This window comes from Ornithorhynchus anatinus, chromosome 5, assembly GCF_004115215.2.
Source record: "Ornithorhynchus anatinus isolate Pmale09 chromosome 5, mOrnAna1.pri.v4, whole genome shotgun sequence".
NCBI lineage: Eukaryota > Metazoa > Chordata > Mammalia > Monotremata > Ornithorhynchidae > Ornithorhynchus > Ornithorhynchus anatinus.
Window position 1 is genome coordinate 68,118,916 of NC_041732.1, and position 26,325 is coordinate 68,145,240.

A 26,325-nucleotide genomic window follows, 5' to 3' on the forward strand; every position below is an offset into this window, starting at 1 on the left:
GGTGGTCATTTTGTAGAGTCATTTTCCTGAGCTTTAATATCAGACCATGTGAGCTAAAGCCTGTGTCATTCCTAATGCATTTGTGGCATGCCAATTCCACTTTCAGAAGTCTTCCTGGAGAGCTGGGAGGGCTAAGGAAGGTATGGTGGCAGATGCAAGCTCCGGCAGTACACATATCAAACGAAGACCTATGCTTTTACCAGTTATACGGCACTGAGTCAAACCAGGAATGGAGGATTTGGGAATTTTTCTGGTCTCTGGGGGCCAAAGGATAGTTTAATGAAATCTACGTGTAGCCCCACCTCAAAGCTACCACAGATACTGAAAAGGCACATTAGGCTAAATCCTGATGACCAAAAAAGATTTATCTTTATAAGTGGTAAATGATTTGCTAGGATTACTCTCATTTTGAGACTACAGTTTACATCTGTAAATGTTTAACATTTCAAACACAGTTATCTAAATAAGAACCTCTTCGTCCTTATGTGCACATACATTTCACTTTCAACTTATCTCCCGTCCAAGTCTGGCAGCTTTGGCCCACGCTCACTCAGATCCTTACTGCACAGTCAATTATGGATTAGGTCAGAGGCAGATGGCAGCTAGCTTTTGGAAGAGACAAACACAAAAGGGGCTCGGCTCTCCTGGGAACAGGAAGATAAAACAAAGTGAGGAAAGAGGTTATATACATCAGGAGGGGAGCTCTCGGGAGCAAGAGAGCGTGGGATATTCGGCCAGCAGAGGACTGGGGCTGAAAGGACCTTTGAGAGGTCAACTGGGCCATCCCCGCCTCTCACACAACTGGCTTCTTCCTCACACCCTCCCCCACGCCTTGAACTTCCTCCACGTTCATATCCGACCGACCACCACGCTCCCCCATCTTCAAAGCTCTTCTGAAATCCCATCTTCTTCAGGAGGTCTTCCCTGATTAATTTCTAATGCCCCACTTTATATCGCCCAATGCCCACTTAAGCACTTTCATACCACCTCAACACTTGAGAACTCAAAACCCCCACGGTTTTTGTGCATCCTACATTATACTCTTAAATGTCTTTCCTTCCCACCCCAGAAAGTAAGACCTTTGGGGGCAAGCATCATGTCTACTAATCCTATATTTCTCTCCCAAGCACTTCGTACAGTGCACTGCACCCAAGGGACATTCGATAAACACCATCGCACCAGCGATTCAACCAGGACACCTAAACCACCTAATGAGAATCCAACTAACTTTTAGGCTAACAAAGAGGAAATTCCACAGTGTCACTTGAGACCTCTTCCCAGTGTTTAATAAACCTCACGGTCAGGAGTTCTCTTTGGGACTAACCTACAGCTCTCATTTTGCCCCTTCTACTCATTTCCTTATGTTCTGTTCCCAGTAGTATTGGAGAAATGCGGGTCATGACCTGTATCAGTGTCATTATTTACATGAACAATATAATCCAAACTACTTTTTCATCCAAACTCTTTTTCAAGGGCAAAAATAATAATAATGATGATGGTATTTGTTAAGCGCTTACTATGTGCGAAACACTGTTCTAAGCACTGGAGGATATAAAGTGATCAGGTTGTCCCATGTGGGGCTCACAGGCTAAATCCCCATTTTACAGATGAGGTAACAGGCTCAGAGAAGTTAAGTGACTTTCCCAAAGTTACACAGCTGACAAGTGGCAGAGTCGGGATTAGAACCCATGACCTCTGACTCCCAAGCCTGGGCTCTTTCCACTAAATAAATGATTCAAGAAGACCCAGTGGAAACAGCATAGGACCAAGAGCCAGAAGACCCAAGTTCCAGTTCCCGCTTGGCCCGTGCCTTACTGGGTGACCCTGGGCAAGTCACTTGACCTCTCTGGGCCTCAGTTTCCTCATTCAAAGAGTGGGGATAAGACATCTGCTATTTAATAATAATGTTGGTATTTGTTAAGCGCTTACTATGTGCCGAGCACTGTTCTAAGCGCTGGGGTAGACACAGGGGAATCAGGTTGTCCCACGTGGGGCTCACAGTCTTAATCCCCATTTTACAGATGAGGGAACTGAGGCACCGAGAAGTTAAGTGACTTGCCCAAAGTCACACAGCTGGCAAGTGGCAGAGCCGGGGTTTGAACCCATGACCTCTGACTCCAAAGCCCGTGCTCTTATTTCTGTTCCATTATCCTGTATCTGCCTCTGTGCCTAGCACACTGCTTGGAACATTGGAAACACTCAATAAAAACATGACTAGGATTTTCCCCTCACCCTGTATCCTCCTAAATCCCTGTCTCAAAATGTACTGTTACCACTCCCTGGTAACAGTAGCCATGTTATACATACATGCAAAGATCCAGTACAGAAGGAAAGAGAAACACATTAGGAAGACACGTGGGTAATTTAAAAAACCTCTCTCCTTTCTTTGCCCACGCCCTCCACCTCTGCTACTTTGATACTGAATTAGACATAAGAGGGATAATGTTTTAATTACTGAGCCCTGGAAAATGAGGCGGACAACCATATCACACTTGCATTAAAGGCCTTTTTATTTTACAGGATAAATTTGTTTATCTTATATTTCCAAGTCCCAAAATAGCAATTAAAGTCTTGTTGGCAAACACTGGATATACTGTGAGTAGCTATAATTAGTGCTATCGTATAGATGTGGCACTGCTGTAACTTTAGATTAAGATTTTCCCATACAATGTTTTTAGCTTTTATTAGCAAACTCAACATTAACAGAGTCAGCTGGTAATCGAATCCCGGCTCTGCCACTTGTCAGCCGTGTGACTGTGGGCAAGTCACTTCACTTCTTGGTGTCTCAGTTTCCTCATCTGTAAAATGGGGATTAACTGTGAGCCTCACGTGGGACAACCTGATTACCCTGTATCTACCCCAGGGTTTAGAACAGTGCTCTGCACATAGTAAGCGCTTAACAAATTCAACATTATTATTAATCCACATCCACCTGGTCCACCAATGAGAGCTGTATATGTCCATAGGCTCAAAGAACTTATGTGACTCTCCTGTAGGATATATGGCAATTTAAAGGGGTATTGTTAGGATTTTTAAAATTTACCCCTGGATACTATTTACAAAAACTGAGTGCCCACCTACCCTTTTTGGTAACAGGACCCTAAAAAACACCTAGATTACTTCAGTCCATGCTTTAACTGCTCTGTGGACTTCAGCCTTCAAGATCTTCAAAAAACCCAACCCCCAAGCAAGCACCAGACACATTTGAAAAACAGTAAAATAACACTGCAACTCTAGATCTCTTTCCAGGAAGGCACAAGTGGTGCTTTGCATTACATTTTACTCATACAATACTTTGACACTGATTTCCATAGACATTACCATTTTAAGTAAATATCTACATAAACGAAAGTCCTGAGGGTTGTTGATTTTTTTTCCATTAAAAGGGTAAACTATGGGAAGATGGAAGGGACATATATTGTTTTAAAAAGAAAAAAGAGATCAAGTTCCAAAGGTTGGGGTGCTCCTACTTTCAAGAAGAGGAACTTAATTTTCCTTAAATAAGTGCACATTTACATAAAGCTGGGGACCAGCCACCCAGAGTTGAATTAATTTCTGGAAACACTGAAAAACACCACAAGCTTCTGAAAATGTAAGCGTTACTGTTTTCAGGCTTTTAAGTTTTCAGATAATATTTAAGTGACCACAGAAGTGGAAAACTGCGGCTGGAAATAGCTTAAAAGCAATGCATAGCCCATTAGCTAAGAGCGCAATCAGAGAATAAAATGGTATCCAAGCTTATATAACTAAATGACAAAAGAGCAACCCGATTTCTGCTCTCCTCCCAGGTAGGGACCGCCGGAATCAGCTAACAATGCAGTCCTGACACAGTAGTGTTTTCTCTAGGCCATTTCTTCACTTTGAGGTAGAGCTGAAATGTGTGGATAAATATAGAAGGCAACCCTATCTTCAGAGGCACAGATGGTCCGCTGAGCAGTTTCATTTTACAGAGTGATGAAAACCCCCACATAAGTTGGCAGCACAATCGTCAGCCTCTGCGTAAGAGATCTGGGACTAGAAGGGCGGAGGATGCTGCTACCAATGAGCTTCAAGGTGGGGTCATCAGTAAAGTAATACATAGGTTCACAAATAAAGCAATATAGATAGTGCCACTCTCCTTGGCTACGGGTGAGACTGCTCCCGACAGTCTGTCCAATGGCAGCTGGGATCACCAAAAAACCAACAAGACACTCCTTCATCCAAACATTTCACCTCTACCTACCTGATCAGGTAGGGTTTATCTCTGTTTCCAAAGAAAATGGCACATAGGATAAACAAAAGTCTGTTTTTAATCCCATTGCCTCTGTGAATGTTTGGTCTTTTTTAGATTTTAAATTCCTCAAAGGCCCGAATCCAGCCTTTTGACATTATCGGTGTTGGGAAAACGGGGACCAAGTTAGACACAAGGGCATAGAGATGGTCTCACAAAATCTGACTTTCTTAGGTTGTGGCTGTAGCTGCCAATCCATCAATCAATGGTATTTAATCAATCGTATTTATTGAGCACCTATTGTATGCAGAGCATTATTCTAAGCTCTTGGGAGAGAACAATATAATACTAATAATAATTGTGGTATTTGTTAAGTGCTTACTAGGTGCCAAGCACTGTTGTAAGCACTGGGGTAGATACAAGGTAATCAGGTTGTCCTTCATGAGACTAAGAGTCTTAATCCCCATTTTAAAGATGAGGTAACTGAGGCACAGAGAAGTGGTTTGCCCAAGGTCATACAGCAAACAAGTGACGGAGCCAGGATTAGAACCCACATCCTCTGACTCCCAAGCCCGTGCTCTTTCCACTAAGCCATTTTGCTTGATAGACATGTTCGCTGACCACAACAAGCTTACAGTCTGGAGGGGAAGAAAGACAATTATATAAACAAATACATTAAGGATATTTATTTACTAAGCGCTTATTACGTTCAGAGCACTGTACTACACACTTGGGAAAGTACAACACAACAGAATTAACGGACACATTCCCTGCCCGTAATCAACTTACAACCTAGAGCCACTAAAATGGCCATGGCTGAAAGCTAGATGGGAGGTATTATAGCTTCAGAAGCCATAATGGTGGCTGGAGTTTCTAGTCTTCCCAGTTCCTTATGCTTGCTGTGATCCCCATGGGGAATGACAGCAATAGTAGCTGTACTTTTTTCCTCCACCTTTCTTCCTCCATGAGATTATAAACTTCTCAGGAAGGGAATATGTGTCTTGTTTCTGTTGTACTCCTCCAAGCTCTTGGTTCGGGATTTTACACTCCATGGACAGTTGGGAAATACCTTTGATTTTGCTGCCTGGCTTCTTGTTGAGCTTCCCAAAGTTCTCACCTCTGCCAGAAGCCCAACATGAAGCGGAGGAGCAGAAGCAGGTCAGACTCAAAAGAGTCACTGCCAGAGCAGCCACCACCACCACTGTACCTGCCATTCTGGCCCCCACAGACTGAGGCCTCTTCCCAGAGTTTGGAAAAGAACACAGGTTTGCACAGTGCTTATCCCTTGTGCCAGTCTGCCCTGGTAGGTGGGCTTTGTGTCGGGGAGGACCAAGAAGAGGACCCTGTTTCATTTTTGCATTTATAGAAGTCTGATGCTTTTTGGAAGCTTATTATAAGTACCTGGCATTTGGCCAACTAGTGAACCATTTTGCAACTTGATCATAGCTTTTCAAATTTAGGTATTCAAAAACAGAATCCAAAAAATCCCACCCTGATCTAGCCATCAAGTCCTAAAATGGCATTCAACCTGCCCAAGGAATGACCCAAACTGGTCATCATCTGAGGCTCCCAAAGCCAAATCTCTATTGACAAAATATTAAAAGCAAACAACAGCACTTTACATCATTCTTAGCAGTAACTCTGCTGCAGTGATAACTCCTCCATGTTTGTGATAATGAAAATGAAACTTGGGTGATTTGAGATATGATCTTGGTGACTCTTTTTCCCTACTTCATTTCCCTTCAAAAAGTTTCTCAAGATTCAAAGGTCTGTGGCACTGAGATCAACTGGAGCCAGCAATTGTCTGGACACACATGGGAAGATCTCACTGCCTTGATTTACCGGAATGTTGTTATGGGATACGATAATGAACAGATTCTTTCAAAGTGTCTGGAGGCGGGACAGAAAAGCACATATTTCATTTAAATGGTCAAATCATTAATCAGCCAGGGTCACATCTACTGCAAAGGGTCCCCAAGGGACAAAGGGTCACAAATCATCGCCATGTTCCCCTGAACAAAGAATTAGTTAACCTCAGTTTTGCCCTTCAGGTAAGCATAATCAGATGGATTTCAATAGGATTCATCCTGGATTAGTGTGACATAATATGTACTAACAAAAAGGGAACATGAACAAATTGAAAAATCAAACCCAGCTGGCCCTCCCTCATATTCAGTCAGTCAAGTGTCAGTCATATTTATTGAGCCCTTACTTTGTGCAGAGCACTGTACTAAGCACTTGGGAGAGTACAATGTAACAGTAGACAGATATATTCCCTGCTCGCAATGAGCTTACAGTGTACAGTCATAATCATTCTGGATTAGTGTACTATATCAGATACTGGAAAAAAGGGAGCATGAACAAATTGAAAAAAGCAAAACCCAGTAGACCCTCCCTCATATTCATCCTGAATTCGTGTGATACAATGTGTACTACCAAAAAAGGACAGGAACAAATTGAAAAATCAAAACCCAGGAGACTTTCCCTCAAATGCTCTGCCCACAGTAAGTGCTCATTATATAAGACTGACTGATTGATATTTGCATTTTCCCCAGTTAATGGGTGGTGGGGGAAGGAGGAAAGAAGAGGAGCATTCTGTAAGAGGAGGCCTAGTTTTGATATCATTCCCACAGCCTTTCCTCACCATCAGGTTCCTCCCAATTCCCTCTGGGAACAACAGACACTATTGAAGACTAAGCATCTGAGGTCACTGTAGCACTGCAGGAGCTTCTGTGCTCAATTGTGCTGAACTAATTCAGGCTCTTTACATGCGTAAACAAAACCTCAGGAAAAATTTTGAGGCCTCTCTTCCCATTTACTCATTTACAAACTGTGCTAATATTGGTTCTTTTTATATGTTTTAAATTCACCTTTAACATCTTGGGGGGGAGAAGAGAGGATCCCGGGAATCTCAATATTCACAAAGTCAACCTTTCCCAGAAACATACTAGTATGTCATCTCTGAAAAGGATTTACAAATGCAGGTAAAATCAAGGTTAAAGACCCAAAATGCAGAGCTCTAATGCCATCTGTCACTAAGAAAACGATTATTTTTTTAACACTTTGTGCTACTGCTTAGACTTTAGAAAACTAGGCTTAGTGCTTAGACATTAGATCACAAGCTCACCTGTGTCGGTTAAAAATCAGCTAAGTCCCCAAGAATATGCCACAATTCCCAAATGAGTTATTTCAACAGTAATTAAAGAAACCTGACTACTCTGCAGACACTTAGAGAGAAACAAAATTATCAAACCCAAGGGCCAAGTTACAAAGCATTTGGAAAATGGAGGGAAAAAGAGTAAGGCCTGCCCTTTGTGTTCCAGTAATAGGAAATCCAAAATGTCAATGAACTAAATAGCCCAAGCTGGAATTCATGCTAATTCCTTCCTTTTCAAAGGAATTTCAGCACTGTGCTTGGGCAAGGGGTTAAGGATGAATGGAGAAGGGGGAGAAAATAGCGTTATACAATGGCATCAAAGTCAAAAGAATGCTAGCTTGCCGCTCCCAGAAGCCTCTAGAAAGCATAGCATGCCCAGCTGCTCTCCCAGATCCTGTTGCTATTAATAGAGCCTCCACAGCTGGTGGCTCTGGGAGGAACGCATACCAGTGGGCTTTGCCTAAGAGGAACCTGTCAGCTAAAAATCATACTTCCTCAGGGCTCACCCAATCTCAGTCCTCTCGCTCGATCGAATCCTGGTCTAGGAACAGAAGCTGGATGCAGGCCTCGCTCCTGGAACAAACTCAAAAGGTAGATGGAGAAAAAAGTCCAGTCTAATAATATACCTATCATCTACTAATAATGACGGTACTTTTTTAAGTGTTTGCTATGTGCCGGGCACTGTAATAAGCACTTGGGGTACATGCAAAACAATCAGGTTGGACACAGTTCCTATGCCACATGGGGCTCACAGTCTAAGTGGGAGAGACAGCAGGTTTTGAATCCCCATTTTACAGATGAAGAAACTGAGGCATAGAGAAGCTAAGTGACTTGCCCAAGGTCACACATCAGACAAGTGCTGGAGCTGGGATTAGAACCCAGGTCCTCTGATGCCCAGGCCCATGCTCTTTCCAGTAGGCCAAGGTACTTTCTACATTTAGTATTTTCTACTAAAGAAGATGTTTCATCAGCGATGGAAATTTTATTTCTCCCATGAAACTCCAGGGCATTTCAAATGTTGAAGAATCAAATGCAATTAAAAATAGAGACACTAAATAGAAATGAACATAAAACTTTTTTTGTTTTTTTTTTGGTTGAGCTATGGAGATGTAGGGGAAAAAGCGTGGGAGAGTGATGCAGCATGTGGTATTTTGGTAGTTTTGAAATGTTGGATTTAACCTTTTTTCTTCAAATTCTGGTCCAGATCCCTGAATAGCCTCCCTGTCCTTTAGATTGTGAGTCCCTACAACCGGAGACTATGTCTTTATCAATCATCAGAAACTCTCGAAGCCCTTAGTTCAGTGTTTAACGTAGTGTAAATGCTTACTAAATACTGGCAGTAATGAATAGCCGTGATGACAAATAAGCAGCAGGACAGTTATGAGGTCTTTTAAAATTTTTATGGTATTTATTAAGTGCTTACTACATTCCGGGCACAGCTCTAAGTGTTGGGGTAGATATAAGGTAATCAGGTTGGATACAGTCCATGTACCACATGGGGATCACAATCATTGACCCTGATTTACTGATGAGGTACCTGAGGCACAGAGAAGCTAAGCAATTTAACAATAATAATAATTATGGTATTTGTTAAGCACTTACTATGTGCTGAGCACTGTTCTAAGCACTGGGGTAGATATACGGTAATCAGATTGTCCTACATTGGGCTCACATTTTTTAATCCCCATTTTTACAGATGAGGTAACTGAGGCACAGACAAGTGAAGTGACTTGCCCAAAGTCACGCAGCTGACAACTGGCGGAGCCGGGATTAGAACCAATGACCTTTGATTTCCAAGCCCGTGCTTTTTCCACTGAGCCACACTGCTGATCAAAGTCCCCCAGTAGACCAGTGATGGAGCCAGGATTAGAACCCACATCCTTCTGAGTCCCAAGCCCACGTTCTACCCACTAAACCACTCTGCTTCTCAGAATGAGATCGAAGGCTAAGACTCCCTGTTTTGTGGCCCACCAATGTGACTTGAACCTCTACCCAGTGGGCTCGGGAGAGCTTGGGGCCAGTTCTTTGATTCGGTTGCTCACGTGTAGGGGTACTTCCACTCTCAGAGGGCACCTGGGAATGCATGGTCCAATCAGGGTTGGTGGCTCACTGAGATGAGGACCCACCATCTTCACGGAGAGGCCATTTGTGAACACTCCACTCCCTCCTCAGGCTACTTGCAAGGGAGACGAGAAGGTGCTTAAAACTGTTCCTTGGGGGGGGGGGCGGAGGGGGGGGGACGGAGACACCCTCAACCCAAAGAGGTCAAGATCATTTTGACTTCAGATGAGCATGATTTAGGAAGGGTCTCTAAGACTCCCGCCCCTGAGGGAGGCTTTCCCCTTCTTAAGGGAGTGGCCCCCTTTGCTCTGGCCCCTTCTTTGAATGTGCAGGCCCCTCTGGGGCCTTCCAGTGGGTTGGTTTTTTTTTTTAGAATGGGGGTGCTACCACCTGTTCCTATGCTCAAAATGGCATTCTCGGGACAGCGACTGGGAGCCGGCATGATAAACTGTTCTTCTTTTCCCCATTTCACTCAAGAGAAGAAAGTTGAAGGTCTACAGGTCTAAAATAACCAAGTGCAGTACACTACCCACAAGGCAAAAAACTAAAGCTGTTTTTTGTGGTGTTTTTATTTCAAATTGAATGGGCCTGGTAATAATGCCGGTCCTACGAACAACTCTTTTAAAAAGCGTTTATCAACTTTTCTGAAAATATTAAATACCTTAACCTACTTTACATCATCCACCACCCTGAGAAATCTAATGAACATCTTCAGTACAACTGACTTTTCAACTGAAAAATGGTAGAGTAAAATCTAAACATGTAGGCAAAAAGAAGCACTAGAACACAATCACCCCAAATGCAAATCAGACTCATTACCTCTTCCCATAAGGTTCACAAAATTCACTAACTGGACTACTTTCACTTAGAGAAAATTTAAGCTTAGAGAACCACGAAGGGCCAAAAATTCATATCCACCTTCCCAAGGCTGCTTGTGGGCAGAGGACGTGCCTGCTAATTCTGTTGTATTATGCAATGCTCTCCACATACTAAGTGCTCAGTAAATACAACCGACTGATGGATTGCATCTTATCCTCTTGCACGTAGTACTAGTAATAATAATAATGATATTTATTAAGCACTATGTGCCAAGCACTGCTCTAAGAGCTGGGGTAGAAACAAGGTAATCAGGTTGTCCCACGCGGAGCTCACAGACTTAATCCCCATTTTACAGATGAGGTAACTGAGGCACAGAGAAGTTAAGTGACTTGCCCAAAGTCACACGGCAGACAAGTGGCAGGGCTGGAATTAGAACCCACATCCTCTGACTTCCAAGCCTATGCTCTTTCCACTAAGCCACGCTGCTTGAGCAGGGGTCTGGGAGTCAGAGGACCTAGATTCTAATCCTGGCTCTGCCACTTGTCTGTGGTTTGATCTTGAGCAAGTCACTTTTTGACTTCTCTGGGTCTTGGTTTCCTCATCTGTAAAATGGGGAGTTAAAACCTGGTATCCCTGGTATCCCTACCTGTTAGACCATGAGGCCCATGTGGGACAGGGATTGCCCTTTAGTAAGCACTTACTGTAATACCGTAATTATTACCATCATCAGTAGCTGTAGTAATAGCAGTAACAGTATTTGTTAAGAGCTTTAAGTGTGCAGAGCACTGTACTGAGCATTGGAAGAAAGTACACAGCTGGAAATCAGACATGCTCACTGTCTGGACGATCTCCTTACATCTCGGGAATTTTATGTTTTCCCCTCACTTGCCCAGCAGTTGAGTGAAGAGCAAGTAAGTCTAATTAACATTTAGCTGAAACCTTTTTGTTCGGTGACACACGCATTCCTTGGCTGGAGTGGAACTGGAGCCTCTCTCTGGGTCTGCATCTCAACCTGCCAGAGACCTTTCCCTGCTTCTCTAGTTTCCTTCCCTCATCCCTCGCCCCTCCCCTAGAGGTTACTCCTAGTGGCTCGGCCCCTCCGTTCTCATTGGAAAAACCAAATCCTTTCCTTTTCTGTGGCAAAACTGGAGCTGCCTTGCCCTCGCTTTCCTGTTCCCTTGCACTGGTGGTCTGTTCCAGAAAGGCACACAAGAAAACTGTCCTGTCAATCTGTAGTTAGTCAAGACTAGGAAAAAACAAAGAACACCACACACTGTAACCGAGAAAGAGGGCAAAATTCACAGGAACAGAACTGTGGCTGCCTAACTTGGAATGAGGGCTCCATTTTGATTTTTGTCACCTTAAACCCAGTTGAAGAGTTGCCTCTGCTCTCAAGTTGTCTATAATCAATCAAAATAGGCACCTACAAAGACTGCATGTGTGCCAAACAAATGACATGTTATTTCTGTTTAAACTCTGAACTAAGTCTGAACTATTGCTTAGCCTGGATCATAATCAATGATATTTACTAAGTGCTTACTGTGTGCAGAGCACTGTACTAAGTGCTTAGACACTGGTAGGGACCACCTTGCCAACTGACTCTAAAGCAGGGGCAGGAGTAATGGTATCTACTTAGCAGTTAATGGTATTTATTGGGCACTAATTGTGTGCAGAGCACTGTACTAAGCAACTGCACTGGAGTTGATAGGCATGTTCCCTCCCTACAAGAAGCTGTTTATTGAATGAGGCTCATACTAAGCTACTGGAAAAGTACAACAGACACAAGAGACATTTCCCTGCCCCAAAAGAGCTTATAAGCTAATTGGGAAATAAACAAAATTGCCGGGAGCAGAATCTCTGGTTTGGAAGGTGGGTGTCCAGGAAGGCAACTAGGACCCAGCTTCTCCAAGCATCCCGGAGCCCCTGAAGGAGACAGATCCCTGGGCAGGATGGAAGAAGGGACTGACTCAGCAATGGCATTTCTTAGTAAAATGATCCAAAACAGTCACCTCTCTGGGGGAAGCTCATTCCCCAGCTTCCTTACCAAAGGAGGGCCGAGACTGGGAAAGGTAACAGAATGGGAAGAGGGAAGCAGTGTGGCTTAGTGGAAAGAGCACAGGCTTGGGAGTCAGTGGTCAAGGGTTCTAATCCCAGCTCTGCCACTTGACAGCTGTGTGACTTTGGGCAAGTCACTTAACTTCTCCATGCCTCAGTTCCCTCATCTGTAAAATGGGGATTAAGACAGTGAGCCCCACGTGCTCACTGGGGGGTACTTTATATCCCCCCCCAGTGCTTACAACAGTGCTTGGCACTTAGTAAGTGCTTAAGGAATACCATTATCATTATTATTATTATGGCCTAGTGGAAAGAGCACGGACCTGGGAGTGGGATTAGCCCGTCAAAGGGCAGGGACTGTCTCTATCTGTTGCCGATTTGTACATTCCAAGCGCTTAGTACAGTGCTCTGCACATAGTAAGCGCTCGATAAATACTACTGAATTAGCCTAGGCTTTCTACCTCCAGCCTCTTGGGTGACCTGGCCACAGTCATTTCACTTCTCTGGATCTCAGTTTCCTCACCTGTAAAATGGGGATTCAATACCTGCTCTACCTCCTTTTTAATCTGTGAGCTCCATGTGGGACAGGAACTGTGTCTACCTGATTATCTTGTATCTACCTTAGATCTTAGAACAGAGCCTGGTCCATAGTAAGTGCCTAACAAATATCATAATAATAATAATAGTAAAGCAAGGATCAGTGAGAGTGTATGACAAATGTACCAGGATAAAATATCACTTAATCGATGATAACTATTGAGTGCTTACTATGTGCAGAGCACTGTACTAAGCGCTTGGGAAAGTACAATACACCATTGTTGGTAGACACATTCCCTGCCTAATAGGAGCTTATAGTCTAGAGGGAGAGACAGTCATTAATATAAATTAGAGCTAAGTACGTAAGTGCTATGGGGGTATTAATAATTGAATATCCAGTTGAATAAACACATATGCATTAATGCTAGGGATGGACACAAGTATGTAGGTACTGAGGTTTAGTATGGCTTGGGATGCTGGGAGTTAAGCTGAGAAGGCTTGCGGGAAGGGGTGGGATTTTAAAGGGTCCCAAACTTACTGAAGGGACAGGGTAAAAATCATAACACAGTAATCTCAAGTGAGTGAGTCTCAACAGTCCAATCAACCGTAACTGGCAGTTTTTATTTCATATTGTCACCAGGAGACAGACCCATCCTATTTATGGATTCCAGAGTTTAGTCACCTGCTCACCACAAATTCAAGTTGTTTAGCCTTAAACTTCACTCCAAATTCCTTCTAACTTTGATCCGATGATAGGCATGTCTTCCTGGGAGGGAGAAACCTGAGGCCTAATGGGTTAAACAAAGCTACTTTCCTTCTGTTTGGTCCCCAAATGTCAAGTCACTATCATTCGGCCCGGGCCCGAGCCCTCCCACGGAAAATATTCCCTGTGAGACTAGCAAGTGCCTAAGTGAAACTTTGCAGGTTCTCAGCTTTCAGAGGCTTGGCACCCACTCCCTCCTCTGCGCACCCCACCCTCCCCCAAGAGCTCTTCACCCTCTTCTCCTTTTTCACGACAGACCTTATGGCGAGAACATTCAGCTGCATTCCATCTGCAATCAGCTAGGATGGTCCCGAGCCACCTGGGCTGGCTGCCAACATGCTGGGCTTCTTAATGCAGTCAGCACATGTGACTAAAGCTGGACTGCAGAATTTCCATTTTTGCAATATTTCAGGGATGAAAACAAATACAGTGCATTCTCCCAATTCCCCTAAGCACTCAGTGCATTAAAAACAGACTCAGACCTTTCACTTCGATTTTTCACTCAATGATATCCAAGCACTTTAATCATACCGCCAAATTACATGTTGGCCATATAAACTCTGAACCAATCTGGAATGTTCTATAATAATTATTATGGTACTTGTTAAGCACTTACTATGTGCCAAGCACTGTTTGGGGCACTGGGGTAGATACAAGTTAAGTTGGACATAGTCCCTGTCCCTCATGGGGCTCACAGTCTTAATCCCCATTATACAGATGAGGAAACTGAGGCACAGAGAAGTTATGTGACTTGCCCAAGGTCTCACGGCAGACACATGGCCAGGGCAGAATTAGAACCCACGATCCTCTGACTCCCAGGCCTGTGCTCTTCCCACTGGTCATAATGTCTCTTAAGTCTCTACGGGGGTAAAGTTGATGAAAGGGAATGAGTAGCTCCCAAGAGTCCTAAAATGAAAGCACTTCCTACATGACTAGAGAATTATCTTTCCCCAAAATGCACACTTCAGTAGGCAAATAAAGTTAGTATTAGACTAGGGCTGGAGACTCAGTTTTCTAAGTTCTATTGTGTCTAGCCAAGCTTATTATTCAGGTGAACTTGCAAAACACAGCTTACTTGCTAGGAGCCTGGATTCTCCAAATATGCACTTCCTTGCTGTTTGACACGTAAAGATCTTTCATTTCACTCCTTGGAGTTCTAAATAACATTCAGATGGGGCTGCTCTGCTACTGGGGCCTTCTGGGCCTTCCCTGACGGGAGTCTCTAAAGTGGCCATCTTTCCACATAGGTCGTTCTGACGCCTAGGCCCGGGCTCTCTCCTCTAGGTCACACTGCTTCTCCATTATTAAACCTTTTACTGTTCCTGGGCTCCAAACTCGTTGTGTTTTCAGTGCTGGGTGAAAATTCCCGGCTTGGTTCCATGTCTCTCGCTGGAGAAGAAACTGTTCTCGGTGGTCCATCACACATATTAATCCAGGAAAATCCACTTGGAGACTCTTCGGTTCCTCCCCTAATCCAGTGCATTATTTTTTAATTTCTCTTTTGAAAAATACAAGCGCCTTGCAGGCCATTTTAATCTTTAAGTCACCCATCCATTCTTCTCTCCATATTACTATAAGCAGTAGCTGATGAGGCTCAGGGCCAGAGACCCCCAAGGATAGCTAAAGAGAGTGGAAAGCCATGCTGTGCCTGTATCTTCGCCGGCGCTAAATTCATGTCCACAGAAACCAGACTTGCGGAAAAGAAGCCCATCTGCTGCTATATAATCTCCCCCTCTTGTAAGCTAGTCTTAGAGTTCATTACATAAATTCCATCCCCAGCAGGGGTAGAACCTTTGACCTGAAGGATGGAGTGACCAGTGAAAATCTGTCCCTGTTTGGTTCTAATTGGAAAAATATGAATGCCATGAAAATCCACATCATAAATTTTCTTTTCTGGAATTAAAAATGGTAAAAGTATTCAAAATACATTTAAAGTAGCAAGCACCATACTTTAGTGCAACTAATTTTTACCCAGCACTGAAAACACAAACTAGGAGTGTGAAGCCCAGGAACTGTAAACGGTTTAATGATGGAGAAGCAGTGTGGCCCGGGCCTGGGAGTCAGAAGGACCTAGATTCTAATTCTGGTTTTGTTCCTTGTCTGCTGTGTGACCCTGGGCAAGTCACTTCACTTCCCTGGGCCTCAGTTACCTCACCTGTAAAATGGTAATTGAGACTGTGAGTCTCGTGTGGGACATGAACCGGGTCTAACCTGATTAGCTCGTATCTACCGTAGTGCTTAATACAGTGCCTGGCACATAGTACACATTTAACAAATATCATAAAAAAATTAAGTGTATAGTCTCACTTGTGCTGTTTCCAAGATGCTAGAATTTATTAGTGAAACGAGACTGGTGCAAGGAGGATAACTGCTAGTCTTTAATAAGGTAGTTGTGTTCTCAAAGCAGCTTGTGTTCAGGAAAGCAAGCATCTGAGCTCTGACAACACAGCACGCTGTGTCCAGACAGACATGTGACGTCAGAGGAACACTCTTTGATTATGCTGTCACCTATCCAAACTCCAGGTGATAACATGCATTGTGGCAGAACTGATTGAACTTTATTACCCTGGTAAACGTATGCTAAATGCTGAATGAAGTTCAACATTTTCTTTATGTGAAGCCTTTAGATATCATTAAAATACTGCCATTGAACAGGAATTTTATAACACTTCATGAGGCCTATAATTGTGGTAACCTCTTACTATATATTTTAGAATGTTTTTCCTATGCTCTACTTCACAGGAACCAGCATACAGGTAAATCTTGTCTTTTGTGGATGCAATTGCACCACTAAATGGCCCCAAGTGATTTACCCAGCCAAGCTCAGTTGACATTGGAGCCACAGCCCTACTATTACCGAGAGGGACTTGAAAACAGTCAACCTAGTTGCCAGGGCAGGGATCTAATGTCAAAATGAATCTTGCGTCCCACTCCGGGGGATGCGGAGAAGGAAGGCAGTCTAAGGGTGAACTTCACAGATCGACTCAGCTTCCCCACAGCCTTGAACTCCAGACGGGAGGAGAGTTGTTAGCCTTTCTCCCATCCAGAGATGGAAGCTTAAGGGCCTCTAGGTAGAACATAGGACCAGCTCTCAAGGGAGCCCTTCTGAGGGTGTGTTTCGGGTTTTGAGACCCTGAAGACTACCGCCCTAAGGCTGACGTATGATTCAGGGGAGTCTGTGTTAATAGGGGTGTCCTGTTCCACTCTAATGAAACCGTATCTTCTGAATCACTAAGTCAATGAAGACAGAAGGCTAGTTAGACTCTTGAGTCCCATCTCCTACCTGAATGCTGGGAACCTAACTTCCCATTTACCATTGATTCAAGGATTCAAAAGCCCTGGGATTTTTCCAAGAATGTCACTTCCATGCTATGAGGGGTAGTTGCCTCAGTTTCCAGCTGGACAAAAGAAACAACCAAGAGGGCACCAGCTGCTGCCTGGTATCCTACAGATTTCATCTTCACATAAAACAAGACAGGCCCAGCAATGAACAGCACTGAGAAAGGCAAATCAGCTTCTGTGAGGTTTAGCCTCCATACCTTTTTCCTTCATCAAATCCAATGCCTTGTCTCTCAGTCAAGGATTTGAGAGACTAATTACAAGCAATCTACTTCTAATCATCTATACTAACTGGCTTGTACTTGGGACTTATAAATGAAAGCAATTTTATCTTGCACCTTAGCATAATGAGAGCTAGTCTTCTCTTTAGTGCCTCCACCTCCCTGACTCAAGGAGGTCAACTCCCAGATGAAGGCTTGGCATCTCTACAGATTAAGGTTGGTATCTTTCTAGCCACAGCATCTCAGCGAGGTGGCTTGAGCTCCTACCAGAAGAAAAACAAAATCAAAATTCCCAAGATCTTAAAGGTTGCCAAATCTAATCCAATCCTGTCATACATTCAGCCTTTATTCATGCCACCTCCTGAAAATTTATTAATACTTGACTGCATAGAAAATTGGAGTCTGCTTTGTGGTTTGCTAGGGCAGGGAAACATTGGGCTGAGCAGCATTCAGAGCAATGCAAAACTGAAAATGAATATTTAATCTCTGACAGATCCTCCCTCTAGAGAGCATGCAAAATAATACTATTGGACACTAGACAGAACATTTAAACAGACAAATAAGGCTATGGCCTTTGGAGCTCCAGAGGCAGGATGGGCCAGAAAAGAGCATGGCGCTGCAATTTCTAATTTGGGGGTAATAGGATTAAGAGAGAAAATACCCACGGTTCTAGGCAGATTTTTTAGTCAGAAGGAAAATGTTATGAGTTAAAACCATGAAAGCCACTTAAAAATAATTATCAGTATGACTTTGGGGGCAATTTGTCCACTTTATTAAAGCTGAGAATTGTCAAGAAACTTACCAAAGACAAACCCACAAACTGGGGCAAAGAGGAAGCTACTAAAAAGCCCCGAAATCCTGTTGGCAATGCCCTACTCTATCAATAGATTGTATTTACTGAAAGCTTATTGTGTGCAGAGTACTATACTAAGCAATTGGGACAGAACAATATAACAAGAGGTGGTAGACATGCTCCCTGCCCACAAGGAGCTCACAATCGAGCTCCTCAAACAACAGTCAACAACAAAAAGCTAACTATGAGGAGGAATTTAAAGTTCAAAGTCTGACTGTCTTTTTCTGAACTAAGAACTTTGTAATCTCTCAAAGCGTAAATGTGTTGCATCCATCCCTTATTTTTCAGTTAGACTGTGAGCTCCCTGTGGGACAGGGACTCTCTTTGCACTGATTAGCGTGTTTTTAAACCCAGTGCTTAGGAAACTGCATGACTCACAGTAAGGACTTAAATACGATACTTATCATCAATATTATTATCAATCAATGGTATTTACTCAGCACTTCACTAAGGGCTTGGGAGAGTACAATACAGCAGAGTTGGTAGATGTCTTCCCTGCCCACAGGGAGCTTACAGACTAGAGGAAACCGGGGTGTCTGGTCTGTTCGTTTGATGAGGGAGCCCATTTTCTGTAGCTCTAGAAGCACCGTTCTTCTCTACGGCGTGACCGAGCAATAGACACCCTCCTAAAAAACTGCACTCACTCTGATGACAGGAAGCTCGGAGTCACTGCTTTTAAATTAAGATTCCACTTTCCCAGTCATTAACGCTGGTAACTCAAACCTTGTCCATCTGCCATCTCAGCCAACTTGTGCGTGGGCCCTGACAGCCCAACCCAGAAAGCTGTCAATCAACTGCAGGCCCAGAGAGCCAAATGAAGAGAAAGAGTAGCACAGAAGTTCCCAGTTTAACTAGGAAACCATTGCCCTTTGAATTCTGACCCCATCCTTCAGTTCTTCAGAACCCAGGGTTGAGCAATGCAACCATAAGCTCTGGGTTCAGCTCTCAGCGCTTATCACCTGGATCCATCAATCAGAGTTCTAGAAATGAAGTGATAGTCTTCTCAGTGGCCCACATGTGAACGAAATCGGCACTGATCTCAAAGCTAAGGAAATTTAAGTCCGCTGCTAAACCACCGGAGAGAAGATCTTCTTAACTTTAGAAGCAAGCAGCACTGCTGTTAATGTACACTCGCTTCCATTTCTTTTCTAAACACCGCCTGGAGAAGCTTTACAGGTGGGTCATTTAAAGTTCCGCCAGACTGAAACTTGGCGTCTAAACTCAGTTCTGAATCTTCGCCATCTGGAGAATGAATCAAGTTGCTATACGGAGGATAGCAAATTCATCAGAGCATAGTTTTCAAACTACTCCCAAAAGGACATTTATGTTGTTTCAAGGACAATTTCTGGGCTGGGAAAAATGAGTAAACCTCCATTTGACGAGATTTAGATCCTGCATGCTTAGCCTACCAAATTTACTACTTGTTTACAGAGCAAGGATAAACAAGGGATTACTCCTGGATAGAAAGTTTTCATTTATGGTGGATGGTTTCTGAGCATGGTCACTTCAAAAGAAACGAGTCGGATGAAAAGTAGCCTACAGTTTTCTGCAGGTTCATGGACAGGCTTTGAAGTTGGATGAAGGAAGCATCAGCTTCAAATAGCTTCTGAGTTGAGAGGCAACAGAAAACACTGAACAAATGGATTTTTCACTCATTTCCCGCAAATACATTTGGGGTGGTTAAAACTTCTCAATGAACAAGTTGAAAAAAATGACGACTTCTGCTAAGAGATTAGTAAAGCATGGGTTTGGACAGGTTAAAAATCGTAAAACTATCTGCTTACTCAAGAAGATTGAGAGTTGGTCTTAAGAGTATTTTGAAAGTTGGTCAAAAAGGCTTCCCACTCCCGGACAGCCATGGCTAGCTCATCTGGGAGGAGGTCTAGGTCCACAGCCTCTGGCTCTGGCCCAGGCCACCTCCAATTCAAAACGGGCTGAAAACAGGGCCAGCTGCATCCTGGGACTCACTCCTGATGGAACTACCACACATCCATCAATCAAGCACTGGTATTTATTGAGCACTTACACTGTGCAAAGCACTGTACTAAGCACTTGGGAGAGGACAGAACAGCAGGAGTTGGTAGATATGTTCCCTGCCCAGAACGAGCTCACAGTCCAGAGGGGAGAGAGGCGTTCATAAAAATAAATCAATTATGCATAGGTACCTAAGGGCTATGGGGCTGAGGGTGGGGGGGGAATATCAAGTATTAGAGGGTAAGACTGTCTGTGTGCAGTTGTTTTCACATATTTGGGGCTGTCCCAGTGAGTTAGTAACTGCACAAGGACAAAATCCACACCCTGATGTCAGCGGCCCTGCCGCCTCAGCCTCGTCACTTCCCATGGCCGCCCCCCAGCTCCCTCCCCCGAGGCCCTAAGAGAGATGTGTACAGGTCAAGAGCCTAAGCCCAGCTGGTCTGCCCCAGCACAGTGGGTTCAGGTCTCCCATGACTACCGCTCGGCACCCCAGACCCACCCCCTCAAATTAGTGCTCATCAAACACTGCCGGTACTCATAGCTCCAGCCAGTACAGCTGCATTAATTCATGAATTAAGTTCTTCTCAAACTGAATTTCAGATACATATCTAATCCAGTCATTATTTAAACATATCATAGAGACTCTCCCAAGGGAAAGCACGTTCCTCAAATGGATTCTTTAAAGTGGCTACTTCAAAATGATGTCATGCAAATGCTAATCAATTTCACCAGATCACAGAAAGAAGAGAAGGAGACAAGAGTCCGGGTGAGAAAGAAGATTCAGCTGACTCCATTAGAAAGGGAGGACGCACTTACTGGTTGAGTTGCCTTGCATCTGGATGATGCATTTGGATTCTTTGCTGGTCTCGCGGGAATTGAAGGGCCTGACCCGAACGGCCACCTTCACCGAGGCCCCAGACATCCTGATGGCCTGTTCTGGTGATAGTCCAGAAATTAAGAGGGTGACAGGTCTTCTTCTACAGTGAAGTTCAAGTTTCCTTTAAGAAAAAGAAGCACAGAAGTTATTAGAATTCAGGAAATAAGAGGGACCATGGCCAAGGTGGATGAATTGCAGTCCTTGTTCAGCTACTCCTAACTTCACCCCTTCTTCTGTCTCCTACCCTCCCGACAGCCACTCATTATCAAGAGTTCACAGAACTGTATTTTCTCCAGTTACCTCCACCCAGACCTGCAGTAAGTTCAGCTTCTCAACCATTTCAAAATCTGTCCTAGGGAAATAGGAAGCTTAATCCTCAGTAGTTTTTGTTCAACACCCACGAACATGGCAAGGAAAAAAAGTCTTTTCTTAATGGAACGATCTCTTTGACAAAGTAAATAAAATTTGGTGTCTGGCAGTACAACCAATGAACCTTACAGTAGGGGCTCCCCAGCAGAAACGCCACAGGCGTCTTTTGTTCAACTCTATTCATGCTGCAAAGTTCCTATCAGAGCAGCTCCTATTATGGGTTTGAAAGTGCTTGGTTACGTCATACTAGTGGAGCACTTTGCCAGAGATGAGCTCCAACCATATCAGAATGACAGCGGAGAGAGAATGCTGGTCTGGGAGTCTAGGCCACATTCCGTTCATCTGAGTGAGTCAAAATCCTTCTGGACTTTGGTTTCTACAATCATGAAACAGAATGACGTCTTACACTCCACCTATTTCATAGGATTCCGTTATTAAAAGCAACAACTTTTTGTTCCACTAAAGTAGCCCTTTTTCAAAAGGGAGCCTAAATCAGGGCAATTCAAAACATCTTTCCCCAAGTTTTTTTAAAATATATTTATTAAGTACTTACTATGTGCCAAGCACTGTAGTAAACATTGGGGTAAATATAAGATAATCAGGTTGGATACAGTCCCTGCCTCACATGGGGCTCACGGTCTAAGTAGGAGGGAGACTAGGTATCGAATCCCCATTTTACAGAAGAAGCAACTGAGGCTCAGAGAAGTGAAATGATGAGATAATGAGGCACAGAGAAGTGAAGTGACTTGCCTATGGTCACAAAGCTGACAAATGGTAGAGCCGGGAGTAGAACCCAGGTCCTCTGACTTCCAGGCCCAGGCATTCTTCACTAGGCCATGCTACATCCACAATGAAAGAGATCTGTGGCCAATCTGATTATCTGTACCTTCCCCAGTACTGAGCTAAGTGTTTTGGGACATGGAAGTGGTAAATACCATAATCATAATTATTAATATTCCTTAAGAAAAATGGCAAGTTCCTCGAAGGACTGGAAAAGGAAGGGAAAAGTCAAACGAAAAATAGGCCAGTTAGTCAAATACCAAGTAAGTCTTATTAAATCTTATATTTGCCACACTTTTACTTGACAAAAGTTACAACACCCTCCACTAATGAAAGAAAGAGATCACGTTACACTGTGATAGAGGTAGATAAATAACATAACAAGAAACAAAGTAGTGAACAGTTGGACACTCACTTTACCTCTCTAGCCCAGACCCCTCTATTCTGTGCAGTCTCACATTTCTTCTTGCCTTCAGGTCACGTTGACCTGAAGGGAATTCCTTATCTTCCCACCTAAACCCTATCCTCCCCCATCTTCCCAATCACTGCACACAATTCCACTATCCTCCCTATCACACAAGCCCATAACCTTGGCATTATTCTCTATTCATCTCTCCCATTCAACCCATATAGTCAACCTGTCATCAAAACCTGCCAGTTCTACCTTCATAACATTGCTAAAATCCACCCTTTCCTCTCCATCTAAACTGCTACTAAGCTGATCCAGGCACTCATCCTATCCTGCCCTGACTTTTGCATCAGCCTCCTCTCTGACCTCCCTGCCTCCATCCTCTCTCCAGTCCAATCCAGACTTCAATCTGCTTGCCTGAATCATTTTTCTTAAAAAAAATAAACAACTAAAGTCAGTCCCCAATCTTTAAGAGCCTGCAGTAGTTGCCAACCTACCTCCATATCAAACAGAAACTCCTTATCATGAGCTTTAAACTTAATCAGCTCATCCCCTACCTTACCTCACTGATTTTCTACTACAGCCCAGCCCACACACTTCACTCCCCTTGGCCAGCTTGTTACTGATCTTCTATCCCTTCTTTCTCCCCACTGAACCCTTTCCCATGCCGAATACACCACATCACTCCTCTCCCCTTCACCTCTCCTCCAAGAGGTCTTTCCCAATGAAGCCCTGGTTTCCTCAACTCCTTCCCCGCTCTGTGTCACCTATGCACTTAGATATGTACCCTCTGAGGCACCTATTTAGCCACAAAGCACTTACGTACATATCCTCAGTGCTTAGTACGTTGCCTGGCACAGTGTAAGCCCTTAACAAATACCACACATTATATCTAATATTTATTCATTTATATTGACTCTCTCCCCCACTAGACTGTAAGGACTTTGTGGGGAGGGAATGTGTCGACCAACTCTGTTGTTTTGTACTCTCCCAAGACCTTAATACAGTGCTCTGCATCCAGTAAGTGCTCAATAAATACCATTGATTGGTTACTATCAACACTAGACTTTAACTGGTTTGATACTTTCTCTTTTCTCCCTCCTCCATTACCCAGTTCGACGCTACCTGAAACAAGCCCACCAAAGGTTAAAGACCTATTTTACGTCATAATCTGGGTATAGATGTTTAGGTTTAAAAAATATATCTTTCAGAGGTAATTTTTAGGTTCTATTTTTTATTTAGATATAAAGAGATTTAGATTTGTAAATTGGCTTTATTTTTGTTTATATTTTTAGATACATCATCATCTAGGATCAGCTCTGCTTCTGGCCTCCTGGGTGACCGTGAGCAAATCATTTGGCCTTTCTGGACCTCAGTTTCCTCACGTGCAGTAGTCGAATTAGTGCAAAGCAGTGAGGCTTAGTGGAAAGGGCATGGGCTTGGGAGTCAGAGGTCATGGGTTCTAAACCTGGCTCCGCCACTTAGCTGTGTGACTTTGGGCAAGTCACTTAACTTCTCTGTGCCTTAGTTACCTCATCCGTAAAATGGGGATTAAGACTGTGAGCCCCATGTAGGACAACCTGATTACCTTGTATCAACCCCAGAGCTTAGAACAGTGCTTTGCACATAGTAAGCACTTAACAAATCCCATAATAATTATTATTATTAGTGCTGATTGAGCACCCACTTGGTGCAATGCACTGAGCTATGCTCTTGGGAAACACAAAGAGAACTGACATGTTCCCTGTCCACAAAGTTAGCACTCAAATGGGGAGGCAGACATAAAAATACTTACAAATTGAGTAGCAAGGATAATTAAATGTACAGTGAATAAACATAGAAACAAAAGCACTGAGGATAGCTACAAATAAGTTCACATATGCTACAAATGGCTGATGGGCTTATATGACTATCATAGTTATTGGGAACTTGCTGTGTGCAGAGCACTGTACTAAGCACCTGGAAGAGTGCAAAATAACAGAGTTGGTAAACCCGTTCCCTTACCCCAATGAACTTAATCAGGGAAAGTTTGCTGGAGAGGGTGAAATTTTAGGAGAGTTCTGAATTTGGGAAAACCTATGGTTTGCTGGATTTGGGGAGAGAGGGAGTTCCAAACCAAAGAAAGTGGAAGTGAGGAGATGGAGGCAGGAGAGTCAAGAGTGAGAAGCAGTTAGAAGGATGGTTTGGGAGGAACAAAGAGTGAGCTGGGGAACAGAGAACAGATAGGTAAGGTGGGGTGCGTCAGTGGACAACCTTCAAGCCAAATTTAAAGAGTTTGATACAGTCGGAGAAAGAGAAAAAGCCAGTGGAGGGTTATGAAGAGAGAAGAGACGTGAGCCGAGAGATGTCTTAAGATGATGATCTGTGTGCAGCACAGTGTAGAACAGACTGGAGTGGAGAGAGGCTGGAGGCAGGGAGATCAATTAAACAATCATATTTAATAATAATAATAATAATGTTGGTATTTGTTAAGCGCTTACTATGTGCCGAGCACTGTTCTAAGCGCTGGGGTAGACACAGGGGAATCAGGTTGTCCCACATGGGGCTCACAGTCTTAATCCCCATTTTACAGATGAGGTAACTGAGGCACCGAGAAGTTAAGTGACTTGCCTAAAGTCACACAGCTGACAAGTGGTAGAGTCGGGGTTCGAACCCATGACCTCTGACTCCAAAGCCCGTGCTCTTTCCAGTGAGCCACGCTGCTTCTCATTTACTGAGCACTTAGTGGGCAGAACACTGTAGTAAGTGTTTGGGAGAGTACAATATAACAGAGTTGGTAAACATGTTCCCTGCCCACAATAGCTTACAGTCTAAAGCAGGAAACAGACATTAACAGAAATGATCAGGAAAGAGCCAAGCAGCTGAGCCACAATATGACCTAAGTTCCTACTAAGGTGGGCAGCTGTTTGGTTGGTGAGGACAGGGCAGCTGCAGGAGATGTTGTATAGGAAGAACTGGCAGGATTTGGCAGTAGACTGAATGTGACAGTTGAAACGAAGTGAGGCATCAACGATGACACGGTCTGGAGGCTTCTGGGACAAGAAGGATGGTGGCATTATCAACAGAAGAGTAAATTAAGAGGTTTGGGAAGCAGTGTGGCCTAGGGGATAAAGCACATACCTGGAAGCCAGATGGCCTAGAATTCTAATCCCTGCTTTGCCACTTGCCTGCTGGGTGACCTTGGGCAAGTCACAACTTGTCTGTGCCTCAGTTTCCTCAACTGAAAAATGGTGATATAATACCTATTCTCTCTCCTCCTTGGACCGTGGTGCCTATGTGGGATAGGGACTGTATCTGGCTTGATTCATTCTGTATCTACCCCAGCTCTTAGAACAGTGCTTAACACATAGTAAGCGCTAAAAATAACACACACACACAAAAAGGATGAACAGCTTAGTTGAAGACATACTGAGTTTGTGGTGTGGGTGAATTAGTGGAAATGAGATGGAAGAAAGAGGAATTGCAGGATTCCAGGTCAGAGGAGCGGTCAGGGCTAGAGAGATAAATTTAGGAGTCATCCACCTAGAGATGGTGGCTAAAATCATGTGAGCCGATGAGCTCTTAGACAGAGTGAGGGTACGCTGAGTAAAATAGGGGACCCAGGACAGATCCTTGCAGGACACCCACAAAAAGAGGACAGGGTAGAGGAGGAACCAGGGAATTAAACTGAGAAGGAGAGGTCAGAGAAGAAGGAGGAGATGCAAACTTGTAGTCTAGACTGTAACCTTGTCGTGGGCAGGGAACATGTCTACCAACTCTTTTGCATTGTACTCTCCCTAGCACTTAGAATAGTGCTCTGCACACATTATAAGCTCAATGAATACGACTGATTGACTGATTCTGTCAGCAACACTAAGTCAGAAAGTATTTTGAGGAGGAGGGAGTGTGATCCCCAGTGCCC

The 26,325-nt window shown here is 43.7% G+C and overlaps 1 protein-coding gene across 8 annotated transcripts in view; it reads right to left on the bottom strand.

Annotated features, from left to right (window-relative positions):
* Positions 1-26,325, bottom strand: part of KIF1B (kinesin family member 1B) — a 165,872-nt gene that overhangs the window by 130,213 nt on the left and 9,334 nt on the right. For all 8 annotated transcript variants that reach the window (XM_029065666.2, XM_029065663.2, XM_029065665.2 and 5 more), the window contains exon 2: positions 20,806-20,987. In XM_029065666.2, the coding sequence (XP_028921499.1) occupies positions 20,806-20,911 (106 nt within the window). In that variant the 5' untranslated portion in view covers positions 20,912-20,987. The remainder of the gene's footprint in view (positions 1-20,805; positions 20,988-26,325) is intronic.